Source organism: Cylas formicarius, unplaced genomic scaffold, assembly GCF_029955315.1.
Source record: "Cylas formicarius isolate icCylForm1 unplaced genomic scaffold, icCylForm1.1 PGA_scaffold_12__32_contigs__length_19106922, whole genome shotgun sequence".
In the NCBI taxonomy this organism is placed as follows: Eukaryota; Metazoa; Arthropoda; class Insecta; order Coleoptera; family Brentidae; genus Cylas; species Cylas formicarius.
This window is the reverse complement of record NW_026844225.1, coordinates 17,545,750-17,565,715: the sequence shown is the minus strand read 5'-3', so window position 1 is coordinate 17,565,715 and position 19,966 is coordinate 17,545,750. Positions and strand designations below refer to the sequence as shown.

General features: G+C 35.4%; 2 protein-coding genes and 1 long non-coding RNA gene across 10 annotated transcripts; 2 read left to right on the top strand and 1 right to left on the bottom strand.

Moving 5' to 3' along the window:
- The first annotated feature begins 251 nt into the window (after positions 1 to 251).
- Positions 252 to 945, top strand: LOC132695838 (uncharacterized). The gene is made up of 3 exons (XR_009617894.1): positions 252 to 334; positions 448 to 519; positions 587 to 945. It is a non-coding gene; the product is annotated as an uncharacterized LOC132695838 (long non-coding RNA).
- Positions 946 to 1,442: 497 nt separating this feature from the next.
- LOC132695650 (uncharacterized) lies at positions 1,443 to 5,663 on the top strand. The gene is made up of 11 exons (XM_060660036.1): positions 1,443 to 2,092; positions 2,146 to 2,882; positions 2,939 to 3,118; positions 3,175 to 3,308; positions 3,360 to 3,501; positions 3,560 to 3,959; positions 4,106 to 4,283; positions 4,335 to 4,620; positions 4,677 to 4,830; positions 4,880 to 5,079; positions 5,130 to 5,663. The coding sequence occupies exons 1-11, from the start codon at positions 1,483 to 1,485 to the stop codon at positions 5,391 to 5,393; spliced, it is 3,285 nt and encodes a 1,094-aa protein (XP_060516019.1). The 5' UTR covers positions 1,443 to 1,482; the 3' UTR covers positions 5,394 to 5,663.
- Positions 5,664 to 6,628: 965 nt separating this feature from the next.
- Positions 6,629 to 19,947, bottom strand: LOC132708695 (ensconsin-like). 8 transcript variants are annotated; one of them, XM_060681206.1, is made up of 9 exons: positions 19,577 to 19,947; positions 17,474 to 17,527; positions 13,180 to 13,695; positions 10,964 to 11,425; positions 9,755 to 10,166; positions 8,466 to 8,913; positions 8,158 to 8,400; positions 7,949 to 8,097; positions 6,629 to 7,520 (listed from the first exon to the last, which is right to left on the bottom strand). In XM_060681206.1, the coding sequence occupies exons 1-9, from the start codon at positions 19,620 to 19,622 to the stop codon at positions 7,391 to 7,393; spliced, it is 2,460 nt and encodes an 819-aa protein (XP_060537189.1). In that variant the 5' UTR covers positions 19,623 to 19,947; the 3' UTR covers positions 6,629 to 7,390. The 8 variants fall into 8 exon arrangements, with proteins under 8 accessions (XP_060537189.1, XP_060537188.1, XP_060537190.1 ...); XM_060681205.1 differs by lacking the exons at positions 17,474 to 17,527; positions 19,577 to 19,947 and adding an exon at positions 14,936 to 15,327 and having other exon boundaries at positions 6,629 to 7,362; positions 7,420 to 7,520; XM_060681207.1 differs by lacking the exon at positions 17,474 to 17,527 and having other exon boundaries at positions 19,577 to 19,946.
- Between the last annotated feature and the right edge of the window lie 19 nt (positions 19,948 to 19,966).

The window sequence follows — 19,966 nt, the reverse complement described above, 5'->3', positions numbered from 1 at the left end:
CGCGTTTTACCACAACCTTCCACACCACAATGTTGTTTTCCGTTATGGATAATATTTCGGATTGAGCCAACAACACTGATAGTCTGATTCGTTTGTCATTAATATGTTAATTTTTATGAACTTTCAATGTTACTAGTCATCTTTTACGCAACCTGGGCAAAATCATATTTGGTATATGACAAGCAAGAATCACATCGCCTCCTAGATTTTTTGCGTTTTTAATAACTGTTTTGCTATCAAGTATTCATTTTTTTAGTGAAACACTTAAATGAAATACCCTAAACTTAAAACAGCCCAAGCACCTGAGTTTCACATTTTTATAGTCATAAACGGGGTAAATTGACAAAAATGGATTATACAAATTTCTGATTTAGTTGAATTGAAAATGAATTTGCAATTCAGGCAGTATCGCGTGGATATGTTCTTTTGCCTACTTTTTTTTTTCAGAATACCTGATGTGCAATAAAAGCAGCGAGTGATTTATTTCCTTGACTTGATTTCTCGGCCTTTTATTTAATGGTATGTTGTTACACTCATTTTATTTCAAAATTATTTAATTAATGTATTTATTATTATTATTATAAAGCACATCATGTGGATGATGAGGAACAAGCGGCACCGGAGGAAGGTCAGAAGGAAGAGGTAAATGGTGAGCAACAGAAGACACAGGAAGGGGTGATAAAGACGAGGGCAGCGGAACAAGCCAAAAAGGGGAAGAAGAGGGAAAAAACCAACAAGGGGGAGAATAAGGACCATAGGGTTGTGGTGGGAGGAAGGGGAGCACTATGTGATGCTCATCAAGTTTATCTTAATTCGGAATAATGAACAGTTGGACTTGAAATAACGGTGCGCGTGTACTGTACTATTAAATGATACAGTAGAAAAGGATGGACGAATGGACTGATCAGGGCTTGGGTAGCCCATAATAGACAGTTAAGGTGCTCGATAGCTTACGGTACGTAGACGTAGCAGTTGGAGAAACGAATAATACTTAAAATCAGTCTAAAACAGTTAAAGTTGCTCTCAAAAGGTTTTAAACATAAATGAGTTTGCCAATTCGTATTTTAATTTTAATATTTATCCAGTATCGTAATAAATTCTTAAAAAAGGAAAAATAACGTTTATTTAGCTAGTCTAATGAGCGCGAAAGTGATGATGATATATATCGCTTTAATTGTTAAGCGTTTATATTGTCGTTTAATTAATAATAATAATTAATTACATAGGTAAAGTGTGATAACCGTTTGAAATCTGTTATTAAGAGACGCTCCGTATAAATTTAAACTTTCCAATGGTTTAAGACAAATCTTTGGTCAATATAGTTTCCAAATTGCCCTACGTAAAGATATGCGTCCACCGAACGGCAATATGTATGCGTAATGAGTTCCGCTTTTGCGCACGTTTGCTTTCTGGAGATAGAATACTGTGTTTGGCCTCGCCCAGACTGACTCATTTCGTTACAGTTTATAGCAAAGATCGGTCATGGATTCAGAGGTCGGTGTAAAACAAGAAGTTACCGAAATGGACTTTTTCGAACTCGTACAAAAATATTTTAATAGACTGGGGAACTTCAACATAGTTACAAAACTTTATAAAGAAGTAATGATCGGCAGGGAACGTATCTTGGATTCCGAGGAGTCAATCGCATACAGCTTCCATTATCCGGTAGATACTATCCTTTATTTTGAAGATTTGAATGCAAAGTTTGATGAATGTCCAAAGGAATTATTTCGAACAATGAACGGCGAGTTGAAAGGGTATTTGCTAACGTTTATATATTATTGTTTAGTTAGCCGAGATCGTACTCCGACAAAAGCGGGGCTCCTCTGTGGAAAATTGTACTTAAAAATATTATTGATGCCTGAAATAGGCACATTATTTTTCGAGAGGTACATATATATAGCTACCCTCAACATTTGCACACAAAGTTTGGCAGAACAAACCCGTTACCAGCAAATAACGTTTGAAGTGATTGAACTCATATTTGAATACTGCAACAGGTTGGGGATTGTGTTGTTTACAAAAACAGCTAACATGTTTTCAAAAATTATAATTTTGAAAAATGAGGAAGAATACAGCGACTTGAATACATGTAAGCTTTAATTTGTACAATCCTTCAACTAGGTTTATCAAATGTTATTTTAGGCAAAAATTTCACAAACTATTGCTTTTGGTGTTTAAAACAGTTAATTTCTAAACGATCTGATCGGGTTTATCTCAGAGGCGTTCTAGCCGGTATTTTGCGTTTTTTAATAGACGAAGAGCCACTCCAGCCACAGTGCGTGGCGAAATTTAAAAAATTTTTGTGTTCCCTGTTCAAAGACTTTGATGATAGCAAATTACAGTACATCGTTGACGCAATTTTTTTAATATGGGAATCGCCCAAATTTGCGCTGAAGGAGTGCGTCGAGACTTTGAACCTTCTGGAAGAAATTTACTACAAAGACATAATCAGAAAGATACCAAATTACTTAGAATCGAAAAATCACGTAGAGTACCATTTCAACTTAATGGATGTTATTTACCAAATGATGCTCAATCCACCTGCAATAAGTGTAAATAAGTTGGTAGCCTATTACAGCTTATGTTGGAGAGCTGTGACACTGCATTTATTAAGCAGAGACAAAAGTGTTCAAACCAAAGCAATTGAGACTGTTTCAAACATATTCGCCGTACAAAATGACGTTGTAAACACAATTTTTCGTCAGTTCAGTGCAAATGGAATTATCGCAACTTTGACGCCAAATGACCTTTTAGTCGCATGTTCTTTCATTATTCGCGGGAAATGTATCGGAAACGCAGCTAAAATCAGGAATATTTTTATCATCGTTTCGAGACTTTTGCTTTCTATTGACAACATTAATGCAGAAATCGGATCGCAAGTAAAGTTCTAGAAACTGAATCAGCTTTCAATTGATATAATGTTTACAAATTTTAGATAATTTACTCCTTGTGTAACCACGCCACTCCTTTTAGTCTAAAACCATTATTGGGACATTTGAATGCGCTTTATTTAAAGCTCCATGAAAAAAATGAGTTGCTGGTGTGCAACATGATCCTAAAAATCTTTCTCAAGAATGCTCTGCACCAGGACGCGACCTCTGAAGTATTCGCCCAAGTATTCATAGTAATTAATATAAATAACTCCGCGTTTCATATAGACAATTTTTTTAGCATCTGTATAAAAAACTCGTGTATCCGGATGAACTAGATGGGAAAGTTTATCCCCCTGAATGTTTCTCCAACGTGTTCTTGAAAGACGACTTCGAGTACCAGTTGCTATTCAACAAGTGCCAACATTTGATTAGGTAACACTTTTGATACTATTTTAAACTTGCACTCTTTCCTTGGCATTCAAGGTATGAAGATGTTGAGTACACAATACAACATTTTAATCACATGCAGCCTGGACATTCAGTACTGTTGCAGTCGTTATTACAATTCGTTAACTATAAAAACCATCACCTACTGACCTGTTACATAATTCAAAATTTTGGTGATGTAAGCGAGTGTGTTTTTTTATACAATCATTAGGTCTGAGGTCCGAGATATGTTTTAGCTTTGTGTCGTTGAGAACTCAGGTGTTCTGTTTGATGCTTACGGCACCATACTGAAGAATGAGCGAATGTATCATCCTCTGGCAGAGATGCCAAACTTTGAAACTATTCACGACTTGATCTGGAATAGTCTTTATCAGCAGCGTTTGATAATCTGCAGCATTAAGTCTGCGTTCGCTTTAACAGGTATCCTGAGAACAATTTTAAAAAAGGAAGAACCCTTGCAGGACACTCTATTGACTGATGCCAGCGAGAAGGCTTACAGATCCTTAACGTCGGAAGATCGTTTCGCGGGCTGCGTTATGTATCTAACCGAGCTTTGCGTTACTTTAAAAAAGAATCCGCCCCAAGAAATAATGGATATATTCGAGAACGTGATTGAAACTCCTGAAACTTTGAATTGTAAGCGCTTTGAAGAAGCCAACAGGACGGTTAACCAAACGTCAGCAAGCATTCTGTTGGCTTCTTACGCTTTAGTTAAGCTCTGACGCAGCCAACAGGATGATTGTCGAAACTTCCATCAAAAATAAAATGTAATTTGCTTTCAGTGCTTAGAACCCAACGCAAGGATATGTTAATTCAGCTGATTGCGTTTTTCGCTACATTTGCCATGATGAATAAAAATAAAATTCCAAGTACCGTAAAATTGTTAATTCACGTTTTGGATACTGACGACGTTATCGTGAAAATAACCGCGATGAAACTTCTGTTTACCATTTGCATGGAGTAAGTATTCGCAACTAGTTAGTATTAGTATTGCATTACTTTTTGTTGAAGGATAACACACGATTTTGAAGAAGTCACAGAAATATGCTTTCGGAACATCACCAAAAACAATCCGTGCTTGAGTAAAATTTGTGTAGTATTCTTAGAAGAACTGATAAATAATAATTACGTTCTTCTAAATTCCGAAGACTTTTTAAAATTTATTTATGGTTTGGCTTGTAGCGATCTTCATTATTTTATGAAGTATGTTTTGAACAACAGGTTCATGTTGTCTAACAAGAACGATATCAGTAAGTACTACATCCCGACCATTGTCTACCTAAGTGATTACAGAAAGGTATTAACCATTGACTTTTAGTTTAATTTATTTGATTTTCATTTCTGAAATTTTAGTTCGACAATTATCCCGTAAGCGCCGAGTTTGATGAGACCCTTAAACAAATTCAAAAATTAACTAACTACAGAGTTGGTTTGATGTCCTTTCTATTCGCTTCCATACCCACCAAGGATCGATTCCACATTTTAACGGAATTTTCTTCAATTTATGGTAACCTATACTGGGCTTTAGTTATATTAATTTAATCGCTACGTTTCAGAGGTTTTTGTGACCGGTAGAGCTAATGTTGATCTAAAATACTTCGAATTTCTAAAATATTCGTTACTTACTTTCAAGGTGATTTGCGATAGAATCGATTTTAACTACAAATCCAACTTCTACGAAGATGTTTGCGAGATTATAGAGAAGCAGATATTGAAAAAGGATAATAACGCTGCATCGCATACATTATTTTTCTATGCAAGTCTTAATATTTTACGGTAAGCACCATTTTAACGCTTATTTTTCAGGAATACGAACCGCAAATACGAAGGTGTACAAAATCTCTCCTTAAAATGATGATTTACATCAAAATGGAAAACTTGATGAGCGAAATGATATTTCCCATCTTCGACACGCTTATGTGTTGGATTTGGCACACGAGAGCCGAGATTATCCGCTATACACATTTTGAAAGAGGAAAAGATTACGAGCCGTATCTTATTCAGCTTATGCGTTTTTACAGGGCAAATAAGGAACACCTAAACCATTTACTCGACATCCAAGAAAGGTAAGCGGATTCTTTGACGTTGCTTGTAAAATGGACGGCGTGTGGGATATTTGGCCTTCCCTAAAAAGTAAAACCAAGCCGTGAATCGGGTATTAAATTTTTGGAGAAAAATCAACGCGGCTTATTGAAAAAATTGGAGCGCGAGACAAGTCAAGTGGATGCTGTAGTAATACATATTATTCTTTTAATATATATTCTATAGAATTCATAATTAGCTACGAACGATTAAAACAATATTTCTGTTAATTCTATAAATCAGTGATATTCTATTTTTATACTTTTATATACAAATTTATATATTAATAATTTAATATATATATTTTTAAATAAACTTGTGTCATTTCGATTACCTTATGTAAAAATGTAAATTTTCCAAAGAAACTTTGTAATACTATTTTGGATTACACTTGCGTCGGTAGTTGATGAATCGAACTTGCTGACGTTTCGCCGGTCATCTCCTGACCATCATTGGTTAACAATTCTTATTTACAGAATCACTGAGGCAAGAATTAAAACCCCTAACATGTGCTCTTGTCACAAATATGTTTCACATTACATATTAAGTGCTTCATTAGAAAATACACTTCAACACAATAACCCCTAAGAAAATGAGTCCGAAAGCAACGACACTGGTCTGACCACATATCAAAAGTTCTTCTTAAAACCAGTTCAAAGACAAAAAGTCGTTTGAGACACACAATTCTTGTATGTAATCAATTCTTCTATCCAAATATATAAGCACGTAGAATGCGAATCAGTTTCAGTTAACTTCTGAAGAAGTTAATAGGATGATGGGCGAAACGTCAGCAAGTTCGATTTACGTTCAACTGATGCTGGAAGAATCCAGATTTATAAATAAAAATATGTTTGATGATTGATAACAAAGAAAAAATATTGAAAGAGAGTTATTAAAATTAAAGCTTATAATGAATCCCAAAGAACGTTCCCGTGACAAAAAAACGTAGGGCACCTGCTACAATTATAGTTTTTCTCATACGAGTATTTAAATTGTGGTGTTATCACAATTTGAGTGTACGCTCATCTATTCTAGCCCCAAAATTATCTGGATGAAGTTTTAATTAAGGAATAGTTGATTTTTTTAATAACCAATCATTCATTTTCATAAACCTTTGCTTGCCTTAAAACTTTTCCGATTACAGACTTCCATAGGATGTTCTTTCCAGGAGTTCCAGAGCTATAAAAGTAGGAACTTTTGTAGCAAATAAATAAATTCGAAAATCATAAATAAATTTTACATTTATTAAGCAATTTTAACAAGCATTATTATAAAGAAATGTTTTTTTTCTCACATACTATTAAAGATTATAATTTAAGGAGATAGAGACATATCAAACCTATAGTTGTTTTCGTGGGGATAGTTATTTAATACTATAATTACACATAATAATTACCGGGGAGAAACAAATTTCCTTGACGTTCGCACGAAATGCTAACCAAAAGCGCAACAGACTAAACAGGTTAGATTATGAAGTTTACTGAAGAGAAGTCGTATATCCTAACCAAAACAAAATGACCCTTTCCATGTTCGCTTATTTGAATATAGAACCAACAAATTTTTTTAATAACTATTCAAAATGCATTATAAAAACTGCAATAAAATACATTGGATGCTAAACACTGCAGAACAGTGCAGTATATAACATTATACAACAATTTAACATAGATGACTAGTATAGACCGAGTTGAAAAAAAAAACTAGAAGAAATATATCCTAGATCGCGACAGTAATTTTCTTTCTCAGTCGAACCTAACCAAATAACAGCAGGTAAACAAGTTGCTCTCTCTACAAATCGTTTGCCATTATCACTTGAATTATACAACCGTTCACTTGTATTTACGTATAACATTATTTATTATATATAAATACAAAATAAATTATTTGAAGTGTTAGAATAAGGGCTAGTTTTAACCTATGTTATATAATTTTACGTAAATTGTTTACATCAATGTATCTGAAACACACAAATCAACGTATTCTTTTTAACTGTTATTATTGCATACTAGATTACCATACTGCTGGGTTGGCTGCCACGCACTATTCGAATTTATTGAGTCCGAATTTATCGTGTCCCTTACTGTGTTGGCATTCTTTACGCTTTCATCTGGAATTCTGCAAATTTTATTATACCATTTCTTTCTTTGAAACCATCCGTTAACTATTCATACACTAAAATAAACATGCAAGCTCGTTTTTCTCAACCCTTTACTTTTATTAGCCTAGGATTTGCTGAGAGGCAAATGGTCAGTACAAACAACTGTACAAATTCAAAATAAGCCATTTATGCATTAATTTTTTTTTTGATTTCTAGCACAATCACGTGGAATATTATATCTAAAAACGACTTTTGAAATATGCAAAAACTGTGTCCTAATCGCTAAAATTCTAACTTTAAATAGGCATGAATTTGTTGATTGCGTTTTCCAATTCGCTGGATATTTTACGCGCGTAATCAAAGGTAATTTGATTTTAGTTTTTTAAAAATCTCGTTAATTAACATTATATAAACAAATGTATCCTATTAACTAAAGGATACATACATATTATCAACAATTCCAATGTCCTTCGCTTCTTTCGTGTTCTCCGCAGTTCCGTTCTCTTGTTTCGTACCGTTTATTTTATTCTCCTCGTTCAGTTTATTCTCGTCCACTTGTTTTTCAGACTTATTTTCGTTTTTATCTTGCGAATTCTGAAAAGTAAGTATATCAATACTTGCGAACAAAATGGCGCTGATGCGAGAGCGTCATACCTGTTGGGACGCATTATTCGTATTGTTTTTGCCCCTAGTCCGCGACATAATCATTTCCACTCTTTTCCTACGTTCCTCCCGCTCTTTCTCCTCATTTTTAAACTTTTCTTGCAACTCTAGCTTCTGTTTCTCCGCCTCTTCCCTCGCCTTTTTATCCGCTTCCTCTTTCAGTTGCTTCAGTCTCTGTTCTTCTTCCCGCCGCTGTTTTTCCTCTTCTTCGCGCTTCTGTGCTTCCCGGATGGCCTACAACGTCATCAATCACTTGATTAACTCGTTGAACATTTCATAGTTTTAGTAAAAAAGAGTACCTCTTGTAATCTTTCCTGTTCCGCTTGCCTCTGGAGTTGAACTAACTGTCTGGCCTCTTCTTCTTCTCTTAGCTGCCTTTCCAATTCAGCCTTTTGCTCAGCTTCCACTCTCTGTCTTTCTAATTCGGCTTGTCGTTCCGCCTCCTCCCTCGCCAATCGACGTCTTTCAGCTAAAGCGGCTTTGGCTTCTTCTTCGGTAGTTATACGAGGTTTGTTTATGGAAGTAGTCATCTCGTTTGAATCGCTTTCTTTTGTTTCTGTATTGGAAACGTCTGGATTTGTAGACTCGGTTTGAACAATCGCCATTTCCGATCGCTCGATGTTTATGAACTCTTGGATTTTGTTCGTGGAAGTGTTAACGGACGTCTCCGACGAGATTTGAGGGGTGGGGATTTTTTCCGCGGGTATCTCCACTACAGTTTTGGCTTCCTCTGTTTTAGGCACTTCACTGAAATAAGAAACGCGCCTTCGAAATTTTTAAACCTTGAGAAGTCTATGCACCTACTTCTGGGGTCGATATTTTTTTATATACATTCAACTCCAGAAACCTTGATTGATAGCCAAATTAACAGGGAAGTGATAAGATAATAAGAATTTGCGTATTTTTTCCAAGCATATAAGCAGCTTTGGTGAGATATAGAAAAACTGCGTTCTCTAAAAATCAGAAAGTTTTTCACCAAAACTCCACATACGTAGTGGCAATAGTTGAAATGTCTTCGAATATAACTGGAGCTGGACCGCCAACGATAAATTGACTTGTGCATTAGGATAAACGCAGCTCCGTCAGGTCATCAAAGAGAAGTATAAGGAAAAAAGAAACTCTAACAAACAAACAAACTTTGGAGGAAATGAATTTTCGTTAAGAAAGTAACCAAAAGATATGATTGAAATAAGAGAATGTGGGAAGCTGATAACATGCCAGAGCTGTACGGCCAATTATAATTCCCTGGACTCCAACTATATAGTTCATCTACTCGGAACATGATGACTCAAATTTCAAATGAACTTGTATTGTAAATAGTAAAATAGAGTGTAGGTCTGAAAAATTGAAATATATAAGTTTCTTAAACTTTACGGTATTTAAGTTGTTTAATGGTCCCTGTCATTGCAAATTACATTTTATTACTCTTTCGTATTAAGAAACGAAATATATAGAGAAAAATGGAATGAACGGGGGTATGTGTTAAATGGCGGAGTGAACGGTTTGTTGGGCCATGGATACTAGTATCACAACATTACCGCTCTGAAAATACGACTAATTTATAGTTTTAAAATAATTTTATACTCACATTTCTAATTCAGTTTGTCCTTGTGGAATTATATTGTTGCTTGCAGTTGATTCGTTAGCATCTAATATTGCATTTTCTACAATAGGCGGGACCTTATTAGCACTTTCGATTTTTTCATTGTCGGCCGTTTTTATAATCTCATGTGGAATCTCTTTCCCGACACTTTCGTCAGTGGGTGATTTAATTTTGTTTTTATCTATAGGTTTTCGTTCTACGGTCGTTTTCGTAATCGATTTTCTAGTTCTAGGCAAGGGTGGTTTATTTTCTCGAATATCGGTGGTCACCCCGGTCACCGCAATGCTGGCCGGTCTGGGTCTACGTGGGGTGGCCGACAACCGATGCCTTATATTTACCGAGTTGCTAACACTGTTTGTGCTTTGTTGACTTAGGGAACTACTTGGCCGCGATGACGCTGTAGGGATAAAACGACAAGTGAAACTTTATTTGGATTTTACAGATTAAAACCATAGAAAGCCGGGTGAAGTAAGCTGATAATAGTTAGTTTTGCTTTTAATGATCCACACTAATTGGTGCCAAAATGTGTCGTGTGTTTGTGAACAAATAAAATTAAACGTTCTCAGAATGGAGCCAGATTTTTCCATTTTTTTTTTCGGAATCTTGAGAACCATTCAAGATATTCCATAAGGTTTTCACATTGTCATGCAAGAAACTGTCGAGATACAGTGTACGTTTTGGAAACATCCGCCATTACTTTGATGATTCTCAAGATATCCTGGAAAGGTGATCGATCACATGAAAAGATATGACTCATTCTGTATATATGGACCCGCCACCATAAAGTGTAAATTAGTAAATTTCGATAAAAGCTACACAAACTCTTTGAAAGCTCAATGGTTCATTAGTTCCGATCAGACATAGTTGCGATACAAACCATAACAATGATTATTCGACAGGCCTATCCACCTTAGAATCAAATCACCTGCAATTTTAAGGTTATTTTACTTGAAGATGAACGAAAGGAACCAAAAGCGACATACTGCTGCGCATCTGGCTCGATTAATTCCTCCGCTAAGTGATGTTACCAATGGGACTAACTAAATAGAAAATAGCGATATCGATCAACCAGTCACCACTTTGGAGGATTAGAACGGAAAAAAAAAACCGGGAGACTAGTATTAAATACAGTAGCGATAAAGAACCACCGCCGAAATTAGGGGGCGTCTGAAAGCGGAAAGGACTGGGACGTACCCTCGCTGCAACTAGAAGATTGTTGCTGGGCCATAAGCAACTTCTGCTGTCTGAGTTGAGTCGCGCGATTTGCACGGGGAGGTGCAATAGGCACACCATCTGCACTTAGATGATGCATGCTGCGGCTGTCAGTTTTATGCAGAGGCCTCCGTGTGGCCGTGGGGGCCTTGCCCACATGCGCGAGGTGGCTCATGCTACGTGTTACCGAACGGCCAGGAGAAAGAGTACACTCGTTCAGGGCCGGCAGGCCACTGGCCGTGTCGGCCCTTTTACGGGGTTTGGCAAGCTGGTCTAAACGTGACATGGAATACGCCCTACCTGGTGAGTGATTCAGTGACTTGCGCGAACCCGAAGACGCGAACGAAGAGTCTCTGGAGGGAACGGTAGGCACTAAGTCGGTCCTGCGCCGGCCTACGTACCCACTGGCACACCCAGCTGGGGTCGAGGGACTTATCATACCTGCTAACAAAACCCATAATATTTCCTATGCGTTAACTGTCACTCTAAATTTGATTTCGTCCTCTCGCGTCTCTACAAATTCGTTTTTTAAATTTTTCGCTTCAACCTGAAAACCAACTTATTTGTGGAGCTTTCTTCTACAATTACAAACTAAAAATTGGAAATAAAAATGTGATTCGGTGCTCGAATGCAGGTGAATTTGTAAAGTGTTGTTGGCATGCATAAAAACAACAACAAATCCAATGAAGGACACCTTTGCTAGAAAGCTACAGAGCTAGCGGCCTAGGTTAAAAGTCACTATTCTTTAGTTGTTTTTATTTAAATTGGAAATCGACCTAATCTAAGGCCGCCCAAAATGAAAAATTAAATAACATAAAAATTATTCTCTTCTGAAAGTAATAGTACGAGTTGATTGATATTAATTCGAGGATCCGTGTTCTTAAACTCAAAATATGAAAAAAAAGTTCAGATAAACCTGGCCCCGAAAATGTTTTTTTGTTTTTCAAATTTTCTCCCGCAATTTTGATAATAATCAACTGAAATTTGGTTCACACAGTTCACCTAAAAAACTCAATACTTGAGGCCATAAGAAGGTTTGAACATTTTCACTTTTGCGGGTCGAAGTCAACTTTTTGGTATTTTGAATAATTTTCGAGCAGCGTAAAAATTACTTATTTGTAATGGAACCGTTATTTTTCAAACTCACTTTGGATACCATTAATTAAATGAAAATGTGGCTGGATGTAATTGTTAAACGTACGATACAAAGTGAGAATAATTTCCTTAATAGGACGTGTCAAAATAAACAAAAATGAATGAAGTTGAAGATTGGTGCATCTATTGCACTTCAAAAAGGCAATAATGAATGATGTTAACATTTTTCAATACCTACAGGTTGATATATTTTTAGGGCCGATAATTAATTAACCGCTCTCAAACATTTTTATTAATAAAGAGGTTTTTCACATTTACCGTGAAATCAGCACAGTTAATGAAAAATATTCGGAAGAACAACCAACAAGTTTCCAAATTAAACAGAGAAAAAAAAAAGGTTGAGATTAAATACCACCCCCAAAAGTGTCTCACAACCTGTTGATATGCCAACACACTATTCAATAGCCTCAATGATTGAGTTCTTAAAGTAAAGATGTACCAAATTGGAATCCATTGTTTTTAACATTTTAAACTGAAAAAGAAAACGAACTTTCACACCCTATACCTCGTTTTTCGAATCTGTGTTTATATGAACTTTTTCTTTATTTTGCGCTAAAGAACGCTTTTTTAAATTGGGGACGGATATTAATGAATCACCCTGTAGATTTCCTTTAAATTAATTTCCAACAGGTTTTCCAGTGTTAATCAATTCTCGTTATCGAATTATTCGATTTAAATATTCAAAAATTATCGGGTGGTCATCTTCAGTTCCAGACTTTTGCCGGGTGTTATCAAGGTCCAATGAAAAAAATATATTTTTTTAATTTTTTTTTCTGTCATACCGCCTTTTTTTATTTATGAAGGAACTCAACTCAATTTGTTTTTATCTATTAATGTTTGAACAAGCTTTTCTGGCATGGATAACCTATATATACAGCCTAACCAGTTAAAAGCTAAGTATTCAAAAGCTGCTTGCCCTTTCGCCAGGCGGGGTCGTTTCGAACTAACCAATAATCACAAAATTGTAATATAAATATATGGTAATTAGCGTTTCGAGTCTAATATGTACAGTCATCATCAAAACGCCTTATTTGCGTACTAACTTTCGCCAGATCTTTCAAGTCCGCCAGCAGAAGTGGCCCTTTTTTTGCTGCCGGTATCCAAATCCCTTTCCGATTGCCTTCGAGTCAACGACGTGGACATTGTAGAAGCGCTGGTGATGTTTTGCGTAGACGTGGCTCTTCTATGACCCCAAAATGAAACCGAGGCGTCTGTCGGGTCGAGCATGCGTGGGGTAGAAGATCCAAATGCAAATACGATGTTGCTCCGTTCGTTCCGTTTTTTGGCCTCAATCCTAGCTTCCCTCTCGTGGTTCCGCCTGAGAATTGATTCTAACCTGTCACGTTCTGCTTCGTTTATCGCTCGTTTCCTCTCTTCCACTTGTTGCCTTCGAATGTCGTCTTTTACCCGCATCTCTTCCAGTCTCTTCCTTCTTTCTTGTTCTTTCTGTTCTTTAAACTTTTGTGCTGCTAGCGCTTGTGCTTTGATTTCTTCCAATTTCTTCTGCCGTTCTTCATTTTGTCGTTCTTTTACAGACCGCAATCTAAGTTCTTTATCGACTGCAACGAAAGAATTAAAATTGTTAGTTAAAGAGGATTTTTCAGGATTTTTTATACAATTTTTCGTTTTATGGTTCAATGTGGTTTAAAATATTATCATTTTGTTAATTTTTCTTAGATTTAAATAAAACCGCAAGGAACTCTTACTGCACTAAGGAAGGGAATGCTCGCTAGATATTTTTGCAACGGGGAATTTGAAAATCGTTTTCGATTTTTATTGAAAATGAGACTTCATTTTATTTTTTGAAAATTAATTTGTTTGGTGGCAAACAAAATATAGCGAAAGCGTCTTGACACAAAAAACTAAAAATTCTTAAACAATAAGTTTACAAGAGCGATCACGGAATTTTTCCAGGACAGTACCATAAAATGACCGTTATAAAAAAATAACTAATCGAATTTATTTTCTATTTAAAAGCATTGTATGCGTAAAGTTACATTCTTATATCTCACGGTGTCGAATTTCTAGGTTAGATTAATATTTTCCCTTGAATTACTTTCCAAAACTTAACGCGAATATATCCTTGAAGCAAAGATTAAATACAATCGGAAGCTAGAATGATCGCGATTTGTTGTGCGGTCCTCGACTTTGCGAAAATTCTAAATTTCCGACACACTGGTAAAGTGTGTGGATAATTAGGTATTTCCACGACTGGAAATTAGGACTTTGAAACGACTGCTCACTTTTTGTCGCAGAATGAAGTGGAACGACGTTACGCTTGGGTGCCTAATTTGTCATACCTGCAGAACTTTGATTAACGATTGTATGTAAAAGAGATTTTCGAATTCTTCACCTTTTGCTATTTTGTCCGGTTAGGCAAAAATCGATCCGCGGTTGAGTAAATATTTTCTATTCAGTGTCGTTCGTCGTTTTTTCGGGAACACCCTTAATAATTGTGGCTAATTATAAATTTAACGTACAGCTAAATATAGCGATGACAGCTAAACCAAAAAAAAAAAAAGATTGATTGCGTTGTATCGTAGCTGTAAAATGATTTCGCTATAATTTCCATTTATAGACGATTGTTGGTTAATAATAATTATAAACAAAACAAATCGAGACTTGAGGTCGTTTAAAGGCTATCCGATTGGTTCGTGTGAAACCCATTCCATCCTACTCGTCTCGCGCCGATTCGAATTGATCCTTTAAATTTGCATTGGAATTCTTAACAAATACGGAGGTTGTTGCGTATAGAACACCTGCACGTGAAAATGATTCATGAAAATCGCTATCCTTTACCTGACGCCGACGTCTGCACTTTGGCGTATCCCTCAAACCGTTTTACTTTGAGCACGTCACTTTTCGAGATGTTTTCCGAAGACAAAGTTTTCACCAAAATACTGCGAATGCAGTTGATATGTTCACTAAAACACGGACTCTGTTCTCTACTAGGTGCCATGACTTAACACGATAAGAACACTAGCTTTTTGACGGGCGAACATAGTTTACTTTTATCGGTAAAAGGCGCTTTTGTTTCGATGATAATACTCGATGTTCGCGACACTGATGATTGTTTATTAAACGACCACGGTCATCTAAGTGTGTGCGCTTTAAAAATTTTAATTCGTTCGTTGCTGCCCGAGCGAATTAGCAAAGAAATGACTGGCGGCGAATAAAACGAGCGTTCGGAGATTTCGATGCTCGGTACGACACTGAATAAGTTTAAAAACGTCAGCCCGCATGTGCTCGCTATAGTGACGTATATTAATAATTATTGATAGTCCATAAAGGGCTTTCAACTTGGTGCCGTTTGTGTCAACGCAACAAGTTGCGTTTAATTTTAGAACAATTAGAAGTGGTAACAAGCGCCGACGTTGTCTGAAATACAATCTTACGACCGTGAATGCCCCAAATGAAGCGTATCAAACGCCCTCTACCGCTGTTTATAATATTAGTTAATAATTTGACAGGCTGGGACCTAAAACACAGTCGTTTATTGAAAGTGGGAGGTAAATTCCGCTGCCACGTATTATTTCGCTTTTGAATTTTTAAAATCGGAGATTAATATATAAAAAATTACATTTTTTAGTGCTTCTCGACCATCTTTAATCTTCCTACTTGAATATATCCAACGAGGAGGGTGAAAGTAGAGGTACAAATTGGAAAAGTTCTTAGCAACACACCCATACTGTGATATCACCCTGTCATCTTTCCGATAACAATCAAAATCCATTATAAATGCGATAGTTAGTTTTTTACCTACCAAACACAAAATAACGCAACAATAAGTAGCAAATACATCATTTGCTCGCTACTTCAGTTTCGAAACTGCAGAAAAACTAATCAAAAATCTTGATATGAAACACGCCCTCTCGAATTGTAACCGAAACATTCAGAAAAAAATAAAAGTCGATGAAAGCTTGAAATGAAAGCTTTTAAATCCTGATCGAGCTTTCCGGCTTATTTTATAACACATGCAATTATTTCAAAGCTGCTCGATGTCTGTGTAGTAAATATAACAGTTTCTGCATAATTATTTTTACGCGGTGCAGATGTAAATATAACTAAAGAAATGGAAGTCACTGGGACATGGAAAAATTAGAAAATGATAAAATTGTAAAGTACCGAATAAAAATATAATTAACTTGAAAATTCATATCCTCGATGAAGTCAATCAAATTTATCGTCATTTTATGGGAAAAGAAAACGTAGCGCTATTAACAAAAATGCTTTGAAATAAATTTACCGAGAGTGATGAATGCAATTTTTGAAGCGTCGATAGCTTTAAAAACGCGTTAAACGAAACACCGTTATTTCTAAAATTCGACAAATAAAAAATGATAAAATAAAAAAAATATGAAAAAACTTACACAAGAGCGAGTTGGTTCAAACCATGTAATAATGAATGCGGAAGAGTTTAAACAATGGACGTCATTAAATTTAGAAAAAGCCAATTAACCAGCTTTAAGATAAAAAACAACATCTCATACACAGACGATGATCTTTAAATGCATTGTTGACCAAGTAAAGCACCAGCCTGTAAAACTATTATTTTAAATCCTATTATGAGCGATTTCTCTTATGAATGACAACATCTATGCCTCGCTGATATTTCACCATAAATTTACACATTAACTGGAGAAAAAAAAATTAAGTTACGCCGCTGATTTACGGAACAAATTGTGAAATAAAACTAAAAACATCCCAGGAATTTATCGACGAATGGGCGTAATTAAAATGGCAATTTTCGAAATCGCGTTTAACAACGATCCTGTACCGCCCGTATTATACTGATCGACGTCTTTGTCGTCGCTTAAAGTATACGAATCAGACATGTTGACAGAAGATTAATCGTTATCAGTATTTTTTCCGCATGGTTCAGCCAAATTTTAGTCATCGTTAAACAAAAACATTTTAAAGATTTAGAAACGCCCTTGCGATTACTTCGAAGGGGATTTACTTTTCGTACGGCACTGTTTCAATACGTAAAAGGACGAAATTATTGACCATGCATGCCTGCCAGTGACATACAAGCGCCAATTCATCATGCTTGGGTGGAGTTTTTAATTAACATTATTCCTTTAGACTTTTATTTGTGAACCTGACTTTAATTGATGCTAGGTTAGTTTCTAAACCAAATATGTACGTCCCTCGCTTAGCTTATTGATTGGTCACCTCTAAAAATGTGTACACGCGGTGTTATATACAAAATACATGCTCGGTATTGCATTGCTATTAGCGCTGAAGCAGTATGTCTAAAATCAAAAATTGCCATGCCACACACAACAACAGAACAAATTTTAAATTAGGTTTTATATGTAAAAAAAAGTATCTCACCATCGTTTTCGTTTAGGGTAAAACTAGAAAAATGCAGTGGGTGTATATCTGGAACTAAAAGAAAAATATAAATATCCACTGGTAAAGGGACACTATATATTATATACACTATAGGCACCATTTATCAATGGACCGACCTAAACGGCAGTAGACACGCGTTATTAACCTGGATTTAAATATGGTTTTCATAGGCACAGTTTTAGATCCCACAACGCCATTCTTGGTATAAAATACAACGAAAATAATAGATCTTCCCACCTGCCATCCCTACAAGCATTTATTCTACTAAGTTTACTGAATTGAATATTATTATTTTTTACTTCTACTATTATTAATTAATTAAATTTGACGCAAACTAATTACTTAAACATTTAAATGAAATTATTTAAATAAATGTGATCACAAGATCGTAAAGATAAAATGGATAAAAATAATAATAATGCCTTTATGGAGAAATATACAAATGCAAGGGAATATTTACTTAATCTAAAATTTATTTATTTTATTTTATTTAAATTTATTGAATTATACATATAAAGCAGGTACATTATGAAATGGCAATTTATATATAAGGATGAATGAAATGCCGACAGAATTAAAAACTGCAATCTTTAATTATAAATTATATTATTTTTAGAAAAATATATTACGATAATCGGAACGAGAGTATATTACATTGTTATACATTAAAAAAAAGAACAATTTTTAAAGGCGCTTGAGTTTCCATAATAATTGCTAAATAATACAATATTCACTTAGCAACATCCCGCAAGGTTGCGAACAAAATGTGTATTTAATCCGTCTTTTTAATGGATATCATTGTTTAAAATCAATTCATGCGTGTAGTTTTCACGAGGCAGTCCGACCCATGGATTTGCAGATTTTTTTTTTAGAATTCTCATTAAATGATTTTGATAAAAAAATATTCAACGGGGTCATTTAATATAAATAACGGACACTGTACCTACGGTGCACGTACGTGTGAGGATTCGTAATTAATGTTGTATGAGTCACATTTGACGAATTTATTCTGGATATCGATAATCATGTTAAACCTTTTCCGATTTTTCTCTGTTAATAGACACAACGTTTCCGAACAACAGGTATTCCTGCGGAAATACCTACCTGATTATTTTTAAATGGAGGAAATGCTTCGAAAACGTATAAATAAGTATATTTATTAATAGCTGTGACACTGCATACAAGCGAAGTCGATAACGAAAATTTAAAAAAATATTTATGCCTATACCTACTACAGGGCATTGGAAAGCGAATTCTTGGAAGCAATACGCTGTTTCTAAGTAAATCTTACCTCTTTATAATAGTTTCTACCTGCACCTGCCCAAAAACTGGTTTATGGCAAATAATTTGAAGTTTAACAATTTTTACATTTTATTCGTGCTGGAAATCCATTAAATCCAGCAAATTGTTCGCACTTACCATGAATAATGAATGAAAATTATGCAAATGAGATAGAAAAACCGGTTCACCTTACAGTTGCCAAAATACCTACTTTTCGTACATCCACGGTGATAAGATAAGCACATTTATAAGGTTATATTTTTGGCCCTTTCTTTCATTGATCGGGTGTAATGATCGAATATTTTTTTGAACTAAATATAGCAAGTGCGTTTTTATTTATAAATCCCACTGTAGGTCGCAGCAATAACTTTAGGAATGCAGAGCAAATGTTAATTGGACAGGTCTTAGTGACGAAATTTTAGAATTTACCACGCATCACCTCTGTAGAGATAAATTAGACGTACACAAATTTATTTCTAACAATAATAATTTACTTCTTGTATGCATTTCGCTCATATGACAGCGCTACTAACTGAAAATATTTGCCTAGGTGTCACCGTCTATTCAAAACAATGTAAAGCCCATCTAGAATGACTACCGGAGAACGCGGTTAACCCCTAAGTAATGGGAACGTCCATTTTTAAATAAAATTAACTTTATTACGTTAAAAAATATCTACAGATGTTGGACTTATTTAACTTATATAACGATTTGTTTCCGCAAGACCAAGAAAGGACATATCGGTCACTACTTAGCAAAATACGCAACCAACACAAAAAACTATGAACTAGCTTTTCTAACCTGCAGTCTTCGGTTGTTCCGCAAAATTCTGTCCATTTTCTGCCATTTTGGCACCACTAACCACTACACACTCACTGTACCACCAACGACATATCAGATGAGAGAACCAATCTTCTGGTTTTGATTCCAACCCGCAATGACGTTTGAAGCTTCTCAAATGTTTTACAGATGACGCCACAAATCCATACTTAATTGACCAATATTAAAGACTGTGACAATTTTCAAAAGTTATTTTAACCTGTTAGTGCTTTAATTGCGCGGTTACTGTTTAATTTTTGTGGCTCAAAATACTAATGGGCTACCAGACGAACCCCCTTAAACTAAATTTAAAACAATTATCACCTGACGTAACGTCAAGCCTCTAATCTATGCGTACTTAATGAGCTTCTA